This window comes from Dryobates pubescens, chromosome 12, assembly GCF_014839835.1.
Source record: "Dryobates pubescens isolate bDryPub1 chromosome 12, bDryPub1.pri, whole genome shotgun sequence".
Taxonomy (NCBI): domain Eukaryota; kingdom Metazoa; phylum Chordata; class Aves; order Piciformes; family Picidae; genus Dryobates; species Dryobates pubescens.
In genome coordinates this window covers 16891113-16909774 of record NC_071623.1, presented here as the reverse complement: position 1 = coordinate 16909774, position 18662 = coordinate 16891113, and the positions used below count along the sequence as shown (strand labels likewise).

The 18662-nt window shown below is 41.3% G+C and overlaps 1 protein-coding gene across 1 annotated transcript in view; it reads left to right on the top strand.

Moving 5' to 3' along the window:
- PDXK (pyridoxal kinase) overlaps positions 1-18662 on the top strand; it is a 47888-nt gene that overhangs the window by 14252 nt on the left and 14974 nt on the right. The window contains exons 2-4 of the mRNA XM_054165773.1: positions 8561-8615; positions 16281-16385; positions 18268-18351. Coding sequence (XP_054021748.1) covers positions 8561-8615; positions 16281-16385; positions 18268-18351 — 244 coding nt within the window. The remainder of the gene's footprint in view (positions 1-8560; positions 8616-16280; positions 16386-18267; positions 18352-18662) is intronic.

Sequence of the window (18662 nt, the reverse complement as noted above, 5' to 3'; positions counted from 1 at the left end):
GAGTAATTTTCCTGTTGATGCAGGACCCACCATATGCAGATCCTGTTCACAAGCACTAGAGCCATCTGTGTTCTAAATATAGATGAGGAGGAAAGTCCTCTGGGAGAAAATAATTTTGCAGTGGAGCTCTTCAAGCCTTTATTTTTGTTTTACTGTCACTTACTCTACAATAAAGACCCTCTGAAGTTAACCAGATGTGCCTTGTGTGGTCCTGAGCAGGCCAGCTGTTTGGCTTTCAGTATATACATCATGGTTCTCATGAGCTACTGGTTGATACTTTTGAGATGCTTTTCCCTTGCATGGGGCCACCAGAGGTAGTATACCTGTCTACCATTAGCTTGTGGTTTTTGAACCAGCTCAATTTATTCAAGGCCTACACTGTTGTTGAATCTCCTTATGTTAATTGTATTTGTGGAAACAGAGGAGTAAGAGTGTAATTGGGCAATTATTACTTATTTGTTAATTAAAATTCACAGGCATAGATAAGAAGTTTAGGATTAACTTCACATATTCCTAAGCTTAGGAAAAAAATTCTCTGTGTTTCTGTATTTGTATTTTGGGTTGTGGTGGGCAGAAATTCCTCCCCCCCAACATTAACTTTGCCAGCCCAGCCCAGCTGGAAGCAAATGAAAGCTGTATTTACAGACAAAGCTACAATCTACAATGGAATGCAATGAATATGTGCAAGCATACAATATTTACAGATACTTACAATTAACAAGCGGCACAAGAATCCCCCTGGTCAAAGACCAGGGGAAGCTATTAGCTTCTCCTTTTCTGCCTCTCCTCTACATCCCCTGTACAAAAGAAGGTAAAAAGGACAGAAGCAGAGGGACATTAATACCAAAACAATGCAGCTAAGGTCAAGCAGAAGCAAGTTAGTATCTCTCCTGAGCGAAGAAGCGAGAAGAGAAGAACTGTTTTGATACAACCAGTCTTACAGAATTGTTTAGAATTATCTTTATTTTCTTTTTTCACACCCAAAAGTGATTTATTTACACTTTACTACTTTTCTGCTCAAGATCTGTGGAAAAATTTTAAAGGCATAGCCTAGGACTCCCACAGGGTGTATATCTTTAAGATGTAGGATTTACTCATATTAGTTTGTTTTGTTGGTGGTGCGTGGTGGGGATTTTTTGGCAGCTTTTGTTTGTTTCTGTGTTGCTGTTCTTTTTTTAATGTTGCTGTATTCTTTAAACACTATAAATCAAAGCTTTTCCCCATTACTTTGAAAGCTTGACTGACTCTTGAAACTGAGGACTTTTACTTCCTTTTTTCCCCCCTTTTCTCTAAAGCCCATAATCTTGCAGGCTCGCTTGGGAAATTTGGTTTTGATGTGTTCCGGTATGATAAAGCTAACGTTTTCCAAAATTAAGAACTTTGAAGGAACCAGAGAGTTCAGATGGAGGTACCAGCTTTGTTTCATGAAACAGAGATAAGGAACTCTTGAACATGTATTAGGGGACATAAATACTATGGAAGAAACATGTATATAGTTTACAAAGTCTGGCTTTACACAATCTTCCCCCCACCACCTTTCGCCCAGTGTTCCAGATTTTTCCTCTAACCTGAGCTGCAATACTGCTTTATGATTTTAGTTTCAAACTTGCCACCAGAGTCATAAACCCAATACCCAAAGACACAAATGTGTACTTACCATGTTGCAGAATAGAGAGGTATTTTAAATTGAATTTCATTCTTGCAGAACTAGGTCATTGTTCTCTAAGGCTGTCTAAATTAAGTACAAACAACGGCTTTCTAGTTAAACTGGTTCACTGGTCGTTTAACAGCAAAGGACATACCATCTTTACTGACAAAGCTGGCATAGTTAGTAGTGCAAACCATAGTTAGTAGTGTACCAGAGCTTTAGGATGGGTAGCAGGTGATGGTATTTTGTGGGACTGTACACATGGAGTTCTGCAATGGGTAAAGCCAAGTTTTCTGTGTATAGCAGTATCATCAAATGATGGAATCACCCAGGCTCGAAGGGACTTTGGGAGGTCCCCAGTCCAGACTCCTGCTGAAAGCTGTCAGCAAAAAGTCAGACCAGATTGCCAAGGTGTTGTCCTCTTGGATCTTGAAGAACTCTAGGGGCATCAATTCCATCTCATCTGTCTCAGCCCTCTCTAGACCCTTCTTTATCTGTGTATGTACATAGAAGGCATTGGAAATTGGGGGGTGGTGGTGTTTGAGGTATTTATTTGTTTCTAATGTTTAGTGCCCAAGAAAGCAATAAAACATAGTTCAATTCAGAATTTCATGTAATACTCAAAGAATGGTGGTCAGTGGCTCAATATGTAAGTGGAGACAGGTGACAAGTGGTGTTCCTCAAGGGTCGATGCCAGGACTGGTGCTGTTCAACATCTTTGTCAGCAACATAAAGAGTTGGATTTGAGGCACACTCAGCAAGTCTGCTGATGAGTCCAAGTAGAATCACAGAATGTATCTGATTGGAAGAGACCTGAAAGATCATCCTTTCCAACCCTCACCCCAGAACTGAAGGGTCAACACTAAACCATGTCCCTAAGCACCAGGTCCACACGCCACTCGAACATGCCCAGGGATGGTGACTCCACCATGCCCTGGGCAAACCATCCCAATGTTTGAGAACCTTTTCAGTGAATAAATATTTCCTTATATCCAGCCCAAACCTCCCCTGGTGCAGCCTGTGACCATTTCCTCTAGTCCTGTCCCTTTCTACCAAGGAGAAGAGGCTCTACAACTTCTACCCTGTTGAAGTTGTAGAGAGCTCAGCCTCCTCTTCTCCAGACTGAAAGAGTCCCCCAGATGCTTCTCATAGGTCACATCCTACATGCTGCTGCCTAGCCCATAGAAGTAGTGTGGAGGGAAGGGATGCCATCCAGGGGCACCCTGACAGGCTTGAGAGGTGTGTCAGCAGGACTTCATAAAGTCATGTAGTGATAGGACAAGGGGTAAGGCTTCAAACTAGAAGAGGGTGGCTTTAGATTCGATACAAGGAAAAAATTCTTCATCATGCAGGTGGTGAGGCACAGGAGGAGGTTGCCCAGAGAAGTTGTGGGTGACTCCAGTCCTGGGAGTTTTTAAAGTCAGGTTGGATGGGACCTTGAGCAACCTGGTACAGCAGGAGGTGTCCCTGCTCACGGTAGAAGGGTTGGAACTATGTCATCTTTAAGGTCCTTTCCAGCCCAAACCAGTCTACAATTCTAATTCAAGTCACAGTTTTTCTGGCACACTTAGGAGATTTATATCTTAAGAAATGTAGGGTTGGTTTATTCATTTATTTTCCCAAATGTGTTGAGTTTTCCTTGAGTGTGTAATACTTTTGGAAACTTACTTTCCCCACCCCCACCCCTTTTCCCAACAGGATCATGGTACAGCTGCAATACAAATTCTAAACAGCAGTAGTTCAGTAACAGCCTTTCATGTGTCTCTAAGCATTTCTCAAAGTAAATAAAATCATTAAATGAGAATTTATATTAATATTTACTCTGAGGCAGAGCTAATCTTCGAAATTAATAGTTTTCTATCTCAAGTGGTGTTAACAATGACTTACCAAACAGGATTAGGAGGGAAAAATGAGTGCTTTTGTTTGTCTCCAGACCACTGGTGCATAACACAGGTTACACAAATGAAAACATAAAGCTTAGCAGTCATTAAAACTGGATTTGAGAGGTTGCTTTTGCTTCCAGATCTTCCTCTCAATTTTGCTGTGGCTACATTCACAGTTTTCCACAATGTGAAATAGTTTTCTTTTGCTTGTTGTTTCACAATCCCTGTCTGCTTATACATAAAAGGTATGACTTAAGACTGACCTCTTGAAGGAGATGTATGTAATCTTCCCTTTTCAGCTGTCTTGGGTACTGGTTCTTGGTGGTGAAGAAATAGCATGTTTTCCACGTGTGTATGACTGAAATGTTTTCTGAAAGGGAGAAGGAGAGACACTAAATGTGACATAAAGAACAAATTCATGTGTTAGCACAGTGGCCAAGTGGTATTTTTAGAGGTGAACCAGAACTGAGATCTAGCTATACATATAACCTATATAACTCCAGACACTTTCTAGATCTATAGGTTGTTCTACTAGTAAAACAATTGGTGTCACTTGTAAAGTTTGAATCCTGAAGGACATCTATTTTTTGGCTGGCTGTGGCATGGTGGCTGGACACAAGTTCAAACTCTGTGCTTTTAGGGAAAGCAAGCTGTTGGTTGAGTTTTCCAAAAAGCCCCAACACCTTTAGATGTTTGTCCCTTCAGTTACTTGTGAGGAAGAACGAAGCCAAATTTGAGCTCATGAGTAATGTTGAAATGTGCCTTTCATGCTAGCTCTTCATTCAAATGCATTCTGCTCTGTGTATTTTGATTTAATCTTCCCAATATTTTTCTGAGCTGTGTCGTTCAGACCTGCCAGCCATGCCTTCCACATACAAAAATCCTTTGGTTTTGATGGTTTGTGATTATTTCTTCTTTTTTTTTTAAGAAATGTAACAGTTCTGCCTCCTTTGCTTGAAAGTACTTCCAAAATATTTTGGAATTGCCCATCTTGCTCTGAGACTTCAGCTGCAGTATTTGCCACTATATGATGTGATACAGGCAGCCTTAATTTGGGTCTTAAGAATAACTTTGTTTGACGTGTGCTTAGTCTGGAGGCTGAGAGATTTAGGATGAAATCAGTTATCTTTTTTTTGCCTTTGAAGAGTGCTTATCATCCTTACCCAAACTGGCCATGGGTTTAGATTTGCAGCTCTGTGAACAAATGATACTTACACCAAATGACAGCAGAGAGAAAGCGTGGAAACCAGAAATGGTTACTGGAGAGCCTGAAGAACAGATCATCCAAAACAGAGGGTAATGGTAGCACAGATAATGTGTGTCCCTGGCAGCTGGAGCCCTGGACACTTGGAGAGTATATGTTGTAACCTACACTTCCAAAATCAGAGGCAGGAATATCACCACAGGACTCTTTCCATAGGGAGCAGGGGAATTAACACAGGTGTACACTGTTTACAAACTGGTATAGAGAAGCTATAAATGATTGTGCATTTCCTGGTTAGCTTAGTCCTCACATTTGAGTATGATCTGTATAGCTCTGAGGTAGGCAAAAGCCAAGTGGAATGAGTTCCTTCAGGTTATTTGCACATACTATGTGTGCATGCCCACAGGAAGTGCATACACAAACAGAAAAAGGAGAGTTTTAACAGCCAAAATTGGCTCAGTTTGCAAATGTAGCAGAGAAATTCAGGAAGCAAAGGGATAGGGGGGCATCAGGGAGTATCATGGAATGCTAGGGGTTGGAAGGGACATCCAGAGATCATCAAGTCCGACTGCCCTGGAAAGCAGGACCACTTAGGGCAGGTCACACGGCAACATATCCAGGCAGGTTTCGAAGATCTCCAGAGAAGCAGACTCCACAACCTCTCTGGGCAGCTCCAGTGCTCCATCACCCTCACAGTAAAAATGTTCTTTCTCATGCTGAGATGGAAATTCCTGTGATTGAGTTTATGTTCATTGACCCTTGTCCTGTCACTAGGTATCACTGAAAGGAGACTCATTCCATCATCCTGACAGCCACCCTTCAGCTATATGTAGACATTGATAAGGTCCCCTCTCAGCCTTCTCCTGTCCACACTAAACAGCCCCAAGTCTCATAGTCTTTTCTCATACGAGAGAGGGAAAGAACTCCTCATTCAATGAATCAGAAACTTTAGATATGCAAAGATGATAGTTACTAGGACTGTTTTTTAATTGTGGTTGAGGGAGGAAGTTAACATTTCCTTATCCACTTTAAATGATCAAGTTGTTAATTTTTGTGTAGTTAATTTTAAGACTTTTTTTTTCTGTAGGAGAGATGATTGCTGCTATTAGCATTTCAGTCTGTATTTGGTTTAGGTTGTCTTCTGATGAGTAAATGCCATGAGGCTTTTCAATTCAGTTTGCCTTGGAAGCAAACTCACACTGGCTGAACTTGACTTCATCATTCCTTTTGAATAATTTAATACTTTATACTAAGCCTAGACATTAGCAGCTTAGCTCTCTTTTCAAAGGTAGTATTAATTATGTTTTCTAATTATACTTTGTTCTTTAAATGTCATTTTATGTCTTTTAATTACTCTCTGTTTTGATAAGAATCTTGGTACAAGGAAATGTCTTGAAGTATCATAACTGGCTTATTTTGAGGGTTGAATCTGAGCTAGAAAATTGCATAATTACATTTGTTAGCTTATCATCATATATAGTTCAAAACAAAACTTTAGGGCAAATTAGTAACTATGACAATGGACTAACACCAGTAAGTAATTATTTTGGAGACTTTTTAGCCTGTTTATTATTTTTCTCATCTGTGTAAATACCAAGCTTCCTTGATGAATTTGAGCTATCCATGACTTATCCTCAAAAGCTTTATTCAAAAGAACTGTTTAAAACTCTCTTTTACTCACTTTTAAAATTGCTTGCTAAGCTAGCCTAATCCTTGGCCATCTCCAAGAGAAGTATTTTCCCTTCTGCTGGTTGAAGAAGATTAACTATCTAAAACAAATAAAAAAGTCCTAATCATACAGAAAATCTTGCTGAGAAATCACTACCAGCTAGTGCTGGTAGAGACAGTAAAGAAGGATTGCTCTTTCTGGTGACCATCAGCTGGCAGAGTGCTTGTCCATGTTGTGGAACAGCCCTTGGGCATACTTTTCTTCCCTAAAAGCACAAAGTGTAAACCTGCTTAGTTAGTAAATCACAGTATGTTCTGTAGTGTCAGGTGTTCTGGAGAGGCATGATCTAAGGATTGCACAGAAATGGATTCATTCACAATTGTTGCCAAGATGTTTGAAGGAAGTAAGAACTTCTTAGGTGTGTTCATTATGGGGATGAATATTGGGCAAGGGTCTGGTTAAAAGCAGGACTTGTTTGTTTCTTTGAAGAGCGTGTGCAAACATCAAGGTTAAGGTTATAACATGTTCTCATCCCTTTAATTCTTGGGTCTTTAAAGTGTGCTAAGATGAAACAAGAAAATGGCATGAGAGTAAAAGCTGAGGTTAATTTTTAACTTGATCAAACAGAGACAGCCCACCTTTCTATCTATCATTAATGGAAGAGTACTTTGCTTTCTGGTTAGAGATGAAAGAAGAGATTTCCTCCATGAAGACCTTTGTGGACTGTGAGCTGTGAAATGACAGAAACCCAGTTCCTGCAGGCAGAGTAAACTACCTGTTGCAGTGTGTACCTCCACCTTGTAATGGCCCAGTGTTTGAAACAAGGGCCTTAACACTTGACATCTTTCCTCATAGAAAGGTCTGGGTTGGAAGGGACCTCCAAAGGTCATCTAGTCCAACCCCCCTCTGCGTTAAGCAGGGGCATCCTCAACTAGATGAGGTGTTTTTCATGTGTGAGAGAAAGTGTGTGCATAGGGAAAAACCTAATGTCTGGCACTGTACCTGCAGAGATTTTTAATAGATGTGAAGGGGTTGCCTTCGTGACAGAAAAGGGAGAGGCGTGTGTCTCGGTGCGGAACGTGACTGCCGAACGCTTTGTTTGTTCACTTCTCCCTCCCCAGCAAATTGCCTGAAAGTAGATCATAAACAGGGATGCATTGTTACTATTATCTCCTGGTGTGACTCACTGAGCCATATATAGCAGCTCATCTTTTGAGGAGAATTCTTACTCAGAGCATGTAGGTTGTGGAAGCAAATATTAAATGTCAGACCGTTATGTCACTGTTGCATTAGAATTTCCTCCATGGCAGATAAAAATGTCTAAAAATGGCTTGAACAGCAGTGCCTGTCTGTATTAAGCAGGTATTGCCAGAATAAAAATCCTCATTAGTTTTCTCCTAATTCAGTGCTCTTATTTCTATGATATTTAACTCTTTCTGGGCAACAAGATTATGTTCAACTGCACCAGCAAATTCTTGGCTTTTTCAATATTTGGAGTTTTGGTAATGCAAGGTAGCAGGTGGCTTTTGGAGCATGCTTTAGGCTTCTTTCTGCCCCCCCCCCCCCCCCCTTCTTTTCTTTGTGTTTTTGAGACCTCTCTCTTCTTGATTGCCTAAGCATACCCCACATTAAGTCTCTGTAAGTGTGTTCTCCTTTAGTTGTAAAGAAACCGCTTGTGACAGCCAAGTATGGCTCAATGTTGATCTCTTTCAGGATCCTTCTGTCTTCCTTTTGGAAATACCTGCTTTCTGGAATACTGACAGTATCCTTCCCCTGTATTTTGCAGTACTTTAGTACCTTGAAATTTAGACTGCTTTTCTTGCCAAGAAAGAGTAGCCAAGGCTTTGTTCATGACTTCAGTGATGGCTGCTGGACCAACTTCTGTGTCCTTATCCTCAGACAAACTCAACTCTGAAGATCCAGAGCTCTATTTTTCTGGTGCAGTTGCAAATGCCATTTTTGTTCCACATCTGCTGTTGTAGTAAAGTACTCTTGTTTACGTTTCTTGGATGTTGGTTCAGCTTTCACTTTAAAACAGAGCTCAAGGTTTTAACATATGCAGTGGGAAATAAGAACCCTTTCTCATGTTTTGTGATCTTGATAGTGTATTAATAAAGCTGTGTTAGTAAAGGAAATATTCCTGTGTTCTGTTCCAGGTCTTGGGATTTGAAGTTGATACGGTGAACTCTGTCCAGTTTTCAAACCACACAGGTAAAATTTTACATGTGTCCTCAGATAGCACTCCACAGTTTCTCAGCTCTACTCAGTGTGTGGCTCACCTCATCAGAGGACAGTAAGAAGAAAATTAGTCTTATGTTTTCACTCACATTTTCAGGATATATGCAGGCCTGCACAGGTGACTGCAGTACTGTTTTGTGTTCATTAATGGCCCTGTGACACTCACATTACCAACCCAAAGATCAGCAGAATACAGAGCTAGAGGCAACGTTTCCTGTCTTTGTGCCCACCCAGATGGCTAGCAAGTATTAGTATCCTATAATTAGATTCTGGAGAGAGGAAGTGGATGGGGTGTTAATATATTGGGGTGCATTTTTACTTGGGTTCTAAGCTGAACATGGTGCCCTAATGTAATGCTTTCAGACTTCCTAACACTCACAGTGCCAGAGGACTTTATTTTTCAAAAGAAATCAAAGGTCTGTGTTAGCAATACCTTTCACCCATAAAGGGCTCACAAGTGACTTGCTGGTTTTGGATCAATCATATACTGTCATTGTGGTAGCAGGTTGTTTGAGGGGAGAACTACTCTAGATGAATAAATTCTAAGAGTGTCATTAAAAATAATACAGGTAGAAATTCTGAGCTTTAACAGCTTGGAAAAAAGCACCAATTTCCTGATTTGGGGGTGGGGGGAAGTATTTGAGGTACTTTCCTAGTGTCTTACAGGTACAGCCCCATTAATAAACTGATGATTTTTGGAACAGAGAGCAGACTGTGAAGCCTCTGTCCTCTCTTACTATATTGAGCTCAATTCAGCATTCAAAAGGTTGCAAGGTGTTTCTATCAAGGAAGAAATTTAGTGTCACCCTGGGGAGATGAAAGGAATGTTTCAAAGGTAGCTGGAAAGCCACCTCTGCTTGTTGAGGAAAGGCACAAAAGAGGCAATAACTAAACAAGGTGTGAGGGTCTTCCCTAGCCCAGGCAAAAAGCTGCTTATTCTGCTTACACCCTTTGGCACAGTACAAAGGTTCTGTCATGGTTTTAAGAAAATACTTAGATGTGACCTATGTATTTAGTTTGGGAGTCTGATATTTAGTGGTGTTTATTTTTTGATAGCTGGGTAAAACTGTAGTAATAGTGCAGAAAATAAATACTATTGTTTTTTTCATGTGAAATACCTCAGTGCACCTGTTGTTAGTTGGCTTTGTTTCAATACTGAATCAGCTTTATAGGGTGTTCTAAGAGCTACATAGAGGGTTTGGTTTTTTTTACCTTAAACAAAATTTGTCTGAAGGCAGGACAATAAAGAAGGAAGATTTGGGGGGTTTTAATAGTGTCACAGCTGGAGAAAGGTTACCAGTGGTTTACTGAAGTTTGGCAGACAATTAAGACAATAGAAGAAGGAAAAAACCAGCGATACTTCACCACCACCATCCAGAAGGCCTAAATGAACATCCCAAGTCAATGTGCACTTGTAGCCCAGAAAGCCAATCAGGTCCTGGGCTGCATCAAGAGAAGTGTGGCCAGCAGGTGAAGGGAGCTGATTCTCCCCCTCTACTCAGCTCTGGTGAGACCCCCACCTGGAGTACTGCATCCAGTTCTGGAGCCCCTATTACAAGAGGGATATGGAGGTGCTGGAGCGTGTCCAGAGAAGGGCCACGAGGATGATCAGAGGGCTGGAGCACCTCTCCTGTGAGGACAGACTGAAGGAGTTGGGGCTGTTCAGTCTGGAGAAAAGAAGGCTCTGAGGTGACCTAATTGTGACCTTCCAGTATCTGAAGGGGGCTACAAGAAGGCTGGGGAGGGACTTCTCAGGATCTCAGATAGTGATAGGACTAAGGGGAATGGAATGAAGCTGGAAGTGGGGAGATTCAGGCTGGAAGTGAGGAGGAAGTTCTTCACCCTGAGAGTGGTGAAGCCCTGGAATGGGTTGTCCAGGGAGGTGGTTGAGGCCCCATCCCTGGAGGTGTTTAAGCCCAGGCTGGATGAGGCTCTGGCCAGCCTGATCTAGTGTGGGGTGTCCCTGCCCATGGCAGGGGGCTTGGAACTAGATGATCCTTGTGGTCCCTTCCAACCCTGACTGATACTATGATAAGTCCAAAAAAATCACAAATCCTTAAAATATTTGGAACTTCTTTTTTATCGCTTGGTGTTTAGGAGTTGCTTTTTTTTTCCCCTTTCCTTGTAATCTTGATTATCTTAGGAAGCCTGTTTAAAAAAATCACAGAGATATCCTTACAGCCTCATGACTTTGGGAAGCAGAGCTCCCCCACCAAAAAAATGTAAAACCCCACAATATAGTAAGTGTTTGACACTTGCCAAATGCGAGTGAAAGGAGGTTGCCTTTAGAAGTATTGGTCATTTGGTTGAAAGAGGAAGGAACAGAAATAAAAGGAAGGGAAGGGGAGGTCTGGTTTTCTAACACTGCAGTTTTCTGATGAGATCCTTTTTGCCCTTTCTCAAATTGAAGTATAGATTCTAAGCCCACTGCTTTGCACCTCCTCTTTAAGAGAGGGGTGTAGAAACGTGCTGGCTTTATAGGAAGACTTTTCCAGGCTTCAGCGTTAAACACCAGCTTGCACTAGCACCTGGGTATCAATACTCTGCTGCAGGTATTGGAGAACAGAAACTGCCATCCTGGAGTGTAACCTGTCTGGAGCAATGCCACAATACACAGAAATCATATGGGTGAAGATAACCTGGGTTTCCTCACAGGAACAGCATCTCATGAAAACCCTTTCTTTGGTCATCATTAAAGATGGTAGGGCAAAATTCTGCTTCAAAAATCTGTGAACTTCAGTTCCTAAAAGAAGGTGCATACTAGAGTGGCATGGGTAGCAATGTGTCTGTCTGTCCCTGTCCTCATTTTCAAATCTGGTCTTGTCAGCAAAAGATAAAATGCAGAGAGAATTTATGACTAATAGGCTTTCTGATGAGTCATTATTGCCTTCCCCCCCCCCCCCCCCCCGTTTTTGATTTAGTAAGATATTTCTGCTGACTCCTGCTCAGAATTATTTCTCTTTAGCCTCTGATAATCCTGAAATTTGGAAAATGTGCTTTGAATTGGTCCCCCTGGGAGAAGAGTTTGTCATGTTGCTTGGGGAGCTATTTTTATGATTAGGAGTGACTCACCCTTGAGTGGCATCATGCCTCGTGCACAAGTAAAAGAAGCTGTCACGCAACCTGCAAAGATTCTGTGCTTTTTATTCTATTTTACTACATTGTTTGCAGAAGTGTCTCCTTGTCTGCTGTAAACATCTAGAATTTTTTGTTTACTGTCTTGTTAGTTGGTTTTTTATTGGGGGAGGGGGGGATTTTTAATTCTCCAGTGATTTGCATGTTTGGTTTTAATCGGGAAGTTAAATGATAAGCATATAATGTGCTTACTTTGCCAGACAAATCCTGCCTTTGACACTGCTGCAGCAAACCAGCCTGAGTTTTGTTTTCTGTTCCTTTTTAAGCTAACCACTTTTGAATTCCCCTTAGTGAGTGTGTAGTGGGCGGTTGGGTTGGCTGGGAAGCTTAATACATAAGAAATTATAATCATGTCTTGTTAATGTGATTCTTCACAGTCTGTCACCCATCTGCAGGCATTCACACCTGTGCAGTGTGGGACAAAAAGAAAAGATCTCCACTTGTGCTTAGCACTGGTAGTATTTGACTCCCACACAGACCAGCTGGGGGGAAAATAAATAAATAAATAAATGTGGAGCCTTTCAAACTGTAGTTCTGGGTTTGTTGAAGGCCTCCTCATGGCTGAAGACCAAAGTCTTGTGTTTAGACCAGGTAGTCTGCCTGACTTCATTTTGTGACACAGCTGAAATCAGTTTTCCTGTTGATCCTGAGCCTGAAATGCTAGACCTTTGTTCTTTTCACCCATGTGAAATACATGGTTACTGAAGTTGCTTGGAATAGTGTTGCAGAGAGGGTCACAGGAGGAGCTCTCAAACCTCAGAACAGAACGTTCTGGGCTGGAAAACAAAGAAATCTTACACGCCTTGCTGTACTTAAATGGTAGCTAATATTTGGGTTGGGTTTGTTTTGTGGGGATTTTTTGGTTTGTTTTTGTTCCTGTGGGTGTGTGTGGGGGTTTCTTTTGTTTTGTTTTCTTCTGATATGTGTGGGATTTCTATTGCCTTTTTTAACTTGTTTTTGAAAGTAATTAATATGCTTAAAATTATATTCCGAAGAAGATGGATGGGGGGGGAAAATTAGCAGTGAGGGAAGGCAAGAAATGTAAATTCATCTCAGGTGCAGTATTAGCTGACTCTCTTGGTTGTGGTTTTGGGGTTTTTTTCTTTTGTCATGCATCTGAACAATGACATTTCCTTGGAGATTAATGAATTTTAAAGAGGTAAGTGACAAGAGGCATCATATCTTACCTGCTTTTTCATTCTCATCTGGTAAAAGCAAATGCAATAAAAGACCATAACACAGATAGGCAGAAGGGGTATAAAGTTGTTTAAATATTTATCTGTGATTAAAAGTATTACTAAAAGAGAGACTGATTTACTCAGTCTGTGCCAAGAGCAATTTTGGAGAGATGGTATCATGGCTTGCAGTGTTCTTTCTGCTCTCTCAGTTCAGCACTGAGAGGAACTATTTGGTGATTTTGTAACCAAAACAAGGAGGACTCAGCTTTTTTCTGTGCAAGATACAAGCCAAGATCTCACTTCAGTATGCAAAATAGAAGAGTAATAATTTGATCCAGCTGCTATGCCTAACCAGCTCTTTATTCTCCAAGTGGGATGTAGTTGTTTTGCCATGTACTAGCTTGATACTAATTCTTCAGTTTTCTTGACTGTAGTTCTCTTATACTGTGTGCAAATAGCCACACACTGTGAGACTTTGTTGGATTGTTGAGTGTCATATTGGAAATGTCACTGCAGAGTTGGAGTTATAGTAAGGGGACAGTTAAGCAGAAGATCTTAAGTTTTCTCTTGCTGTTTTCCAGATAGTCATACTCCTAGCATATGAAGCTGGCTTTCTTTTGGTCTTGCAAGGCAGCTCTGGGTATTGTGTCTAATGGAGGAAAGCAGCAATTCCTGGTTATCATCCTGAACTCCAACCACTTGTGCTTTACTCTAAAGCCAATTGGATCTCACATATTTAAGGTTACTGTTGGCATTCACTGCTAACCAGTTTCGAGTTCAGAGCTATGCAGGGGGTGGTTTATGGTCCACAGCATCTATCTGGATGTTTTGCCTTTCCCCTTTCAAAACAGTCCCTCCTTCTGGGACCCCAGGTATCCATCCTTAAGTTAGTGACACTCCTTTTTTTTTTTGAACAGGAGTAACTGTCTTTTCCTTCTGTCCCTCTGCAGAATCTACTTTTTGGTTGTATATTCCCCTAGGAGAGTAGGATAAATACAGGGTCGTGGGATTTGCCCCTTGTTCATTATGTCACATGAAGTTACCCTGGGGAAAGGGCTCATGTTGATTTCTGTCTTGCTGTCAGTTTTGATTTTGTTTGTTTCTTCTTGAACATAATTCAGTTCCTAGTGAAACAGTGATTCTCTGCTGAGCCTCCCTTGAGAGCTTCCCGAGGGCTTTTTTAGCCTCCAGCCACCCTGTGATTAGACTTTGAGTTGTGTTACCAGGTAGTAAAAAGGATCCTTTAGATACCCTTTGAAGTCATTGCTACAGAGTTTGGGCAATGTCCCTACCCTCTGTGGGTAATTTAACAATTCCTGAGCTAAGCTGGGCTGCTGTTTCCATAATTTTCCCTATTTCCCTCCCTCAGTGGAGGATCTGTGTGATACGGATCCGGTGCACTGACTATTTAAGACAGCTTGACATAGGAAGCTTAACTCTTAGTTAAATAGTGAATGTGCACGATCCCTCTGTAGGAATGGTTCCTGAGAGTATCTAGATTGTCTGGACAATCTGTCATAGTTATTTTTTATGGCCATGTGTAAGGTGAGTGACTGCTCTTCTGCTAACTGACCTTGATTCTGGGTGAAAACTGCACTCAGTTTCACTGATGGGCACAATGAGGTAAAGTGGACTCTGTTGTGTGCTTGTATGGACTTCTTTGCAGTGCAAGTAGAGGTTTGGGGAAGAGGAGAAGGCAGATCATTTCTTTGTGAAGCTGCCAATGTGGTAGAACAAACATCTCTGTGTGTGTCAAATAAGCCAAATACTTGAGTTGTAGTCCCTCACAGAGGCTTACGTGTGCCTAGCTGTTAGGCATTGTCATTCTGAATATCACTGTGTTCTGTAGTGGAACTACAGCCCTAACATGGGAATCCCTCACTTGGTCTCTATCTTCACAGAGACTTTTAAAAAACATTTACTAGAGAGAGAATTGTAGTGGCTGATATGAGTCAGTCCCCCAGCCAGCTGGCAGTGAGTTGTATTTTAGAGGATAGGCCTTTGTGAGCTGAGGAGAGCAAAATGATCCATCTGCTCACCCTCCTGTGGGTGTATTTGCATTCATAAGAAGGAAAACTGAAAAAATGTGCTTATCCTAGGCTCTAGGCACCTTTTGGCTGTTACTCTAATAACACAGTTTGGAGTGATAATCAAAGCCAACAGTTTTCATCACTCAATTTTCTAACTCAAAGAGCAGATGTTAAACAAAACAGCATTACCTTCTCACAGGGGTAGTGTGGAAGAAGAGGCCTCCCTTAACATTTCACTTTTTCTAATTCCAGTTAGCAAGACTAGAAGCTTTTTAAAAACTCTGAATTTAGGGAGGTTGGAAGAGTTGAACTGGGGGTCCTTAATCTAATATCCTGAAGGAAGTCTCCTTCTACACAAGGGAATGATGACTGCCTTGTTGATGGGCAGGCTTTGGTGACAAGGTGCATTTCCATTTTTCAACAAATGTGTAGAGTCTGTCAAGGGTGATTTTTCTTTTTTATTGTTTTTCTTTTCCCCCCCTTTGCAACTGGCAGCCATGGAACTTGGCCTGTTGTTTGCTGAAAGCACTAAGTTCACCTTCTCCCAAGTAATTTTACCTTTCATCCATTTCTTAGTTGAGAATACTGTCTTGTAATTCTTAAGAGATCATTTAAGAATAAGAGTATATGGATATTACCTGTTTATATTGCACTTATGATAATCATTTGCCTCTTCCAGTACCCTCAGCCTCAAAACTTTGCTATTTTTGTAAGGAAATCTGTCAGCTGACATTGTATGTTTAATGAGCATCCATGACAATATTCTGCTGTGGTTACTCCATTTGTTGCATGCAGGTCCCAGTGGACACTATCTGATGGGTGCAGCAGTGCTGCCTGCCTGTCTCCAGACAGATCCACAAACCTGATCAGCCTTGTTATCTGATTGTCAGTCTTTCTATATTTTCTAATAGTATAAAATACAAAACCCCACAGATCATACTGACATCTGCCTCCAGTGAAGTCTAAAATCTATGTTTATCCCCCTCCACACAGGAAAGGGACAGTTGTATGGGCTCCATGGGAAAACTTGCAGGAGCTTGTGTGTGCTCTACTTGATTTGCTGATACATGGACAGTCTCAAACTTCTGTATCGTCACTCTAGATCCTTTGGGAAAGAGAGATGCTGAGAGAAAGTTGAGCATGTTAACTCTTCTGCTGGCAACAGTGTTTTACAGAGAGGAGATGGAAATGCTTTCTGGTGCTTATATCTGATACAGTCCCTCCAAGTGTGTAATCCATGTGATCTTAACTAGAAAATCTAGCTCTTGAAAGGTTCTCTGGCTTTTACTTCACAGGTTATGCCCACTGGAAGGGTCAAGTGTTAAACTCAGATGAGCTTCATGAACTGTATGAAGGACTCAAGCTGAACAAGGTCAACCGGTATGATTATGTACTCACAGGTAAGAAGATCCTGTTCTTTGGAGTTCCCTTGGGATGTAAACACAAAGAAATATAAACTATTTCCCTCCTTTGATTCCTCCTGCAGTTTCATCTCTATATTATAGTGGCAACTGCTCATGCTGTTGAATTTGAAGCAGCCAGTGTTCTCCAGCCCAAAGGTTGTAACTGAGTGGGTAAATTGATCCCCTGGTATGGTTTACAGACTTGTACCAGCCAGTCATGAACAGGCTTAATTAATGTTGTGGGAGTGTCTCTACTGAAAAAAGGCTGAGGAATGTCAGAGTATTAGTTTTTAATTTATTATCAAGACATGAGTTTAAATTGAGGAGAAAGGGTTCCAGTATTTGCACTCCAGAGTACTCTAGCATGATTTTAAAGACAATTGTTTGCCCTTGTTTCTTCTGCTTTCAAAGAAGTAGTGCTTTGGATACAGAGCAAAGTATAAGCAGGGTTGGATTTTGGTTTTGACCATGTCCTGTCTCTTTTTTTGTTTGTTCTTTTTTGCTCTTGTTACTGTGTAGGTCCTCTTGAATGGATACAGTTCCACAAGGCGTAATGACTGTGGCAGAGTTATCCTGGGGCCAAGTGTTTATAAATACAGGCAGAGAACTTCCTTTAGATTGCTTTATAGAAAAGAGAGGTTCTATGTGCAGTTCTTACTAAAAACTGTTTCTCATCCAGTTCCTACTTCTCAAATGTAGATTACTAACCAGGTTTCATGTCAGCAAGAGCTGTGCATCTGGTTGAGATCACAGTATTATTCTTTTATAGCAATGAACAGTCACTTTTTAGAATAGAATAGAATTAACTAGGTTGGAAGAGACCTTTGAGATCATCAAGTCCAACCTATCACCCAACACCATCTAATCAACTAAACCATGGCACCAAGCACCCCATCCAGTCTTTTCCTAAACACCTCCAGTGATGGTGACTCCACCAACTCCCTGGGCAGCCCATTCCAATGGCAAATCACTCTTTCTATGAAGAACTTCTTCCTAACATCCAGCCTAAACCTCCCCTGGTGCAGCTTGAGACTGTGTCATCTTGTTCTGGTGCTGGTTGCCTGGGAAGGAGAGACCAACCCCTACCTGTCTACAACCTCCCTTCAGGTAGCTGTAGACAGCAATAAGGTCTCCTCTGAGCCTCCTCTTCTCCAGGCTAAGCAACCCCAACTCCCTCAGCCTCTCCTCATAGGGCTTGTGCTTCAAACCCCTCCCCAGCTTTGTTGCCCTTCTCTGGACATGTTCCAGCAACTCAACATCTTTCCTAAACTGAGGGGCCCAGATCTGGACACAGGACCCAAGGTATGGCCTAACCAGTGCTGAGTACAGGGGCAGAATGACCTCCCTGCTCCTGCTGGCCACACTTTTTAAAGGTAAAGAGCAGGATATTGCCAGATGTGATTGATTGAATGGCATCTGCATGCAGGAAGGTGCTTTCTACACAGGGGGAAATGGAAACTTTCAGTGTATGGATTATAATTCCAAAACAGTTTCACTGGAAGGGTGTGGCATGTCTGAAGAGTTACTGTCAGTTCTGTTTCAGGGAATATGTCCAAAGCAAAGGAGACTAAATAGAAGACAGACTGAACTAAGATTAAGAAATTAATTTCAGCTTAAATGGTTTCTTTGTGATTGAGAAATAGGCAAACAGCCTTTCTTTCCTTAAAAGAACTCTCAGACAGAAGACATTTCCAGGAAAAGCACACTGAATTGCAGGAGATGTTAGTATGCAAAATGTGTAAATAATGTTTCAATACTTCTTTAGCTGAAATATCCCTTTTCTATTTTGCTTTCAACTCTTGGAAGAGGCCCCAACTCTTTTTAAAGCAACATTCTTGGCAATCTACTTCAAAAGTGTCCTTTTTCTCTTACTTCAAAGGGTATACAAGAGACACGTCATTTCTTGCAATGGTGGTGGATATTGTCCAGGAGTTGAAGCAACAGAATTCTAACCTAGTGTATGGTAAGGATGTGTATTGTAATTCTTTCTGATTCATCATTTTACATGTCCAGAATTCTCACATTTTTGGGATGAAAATGTTCTGATGTTATCCAGCATTTCACAACCACCTTGTGCTCTCATCTGACTGGGAGCAGATGAGGCTCCAGTTTCAGCATTGCTTAAGTGTTGATGGGGTTGGGGCTTTATGCCTTTCAGTACGTTACTTTCATTGTGCTATCCAAAGAAGAATGTGCCTTGAGGACTGCTTGTCTGTGGCAAGGGCTTATAAAATCCCAGCTGCTGCTGTTCACAGTTCAGAGGCATAGGCTGTA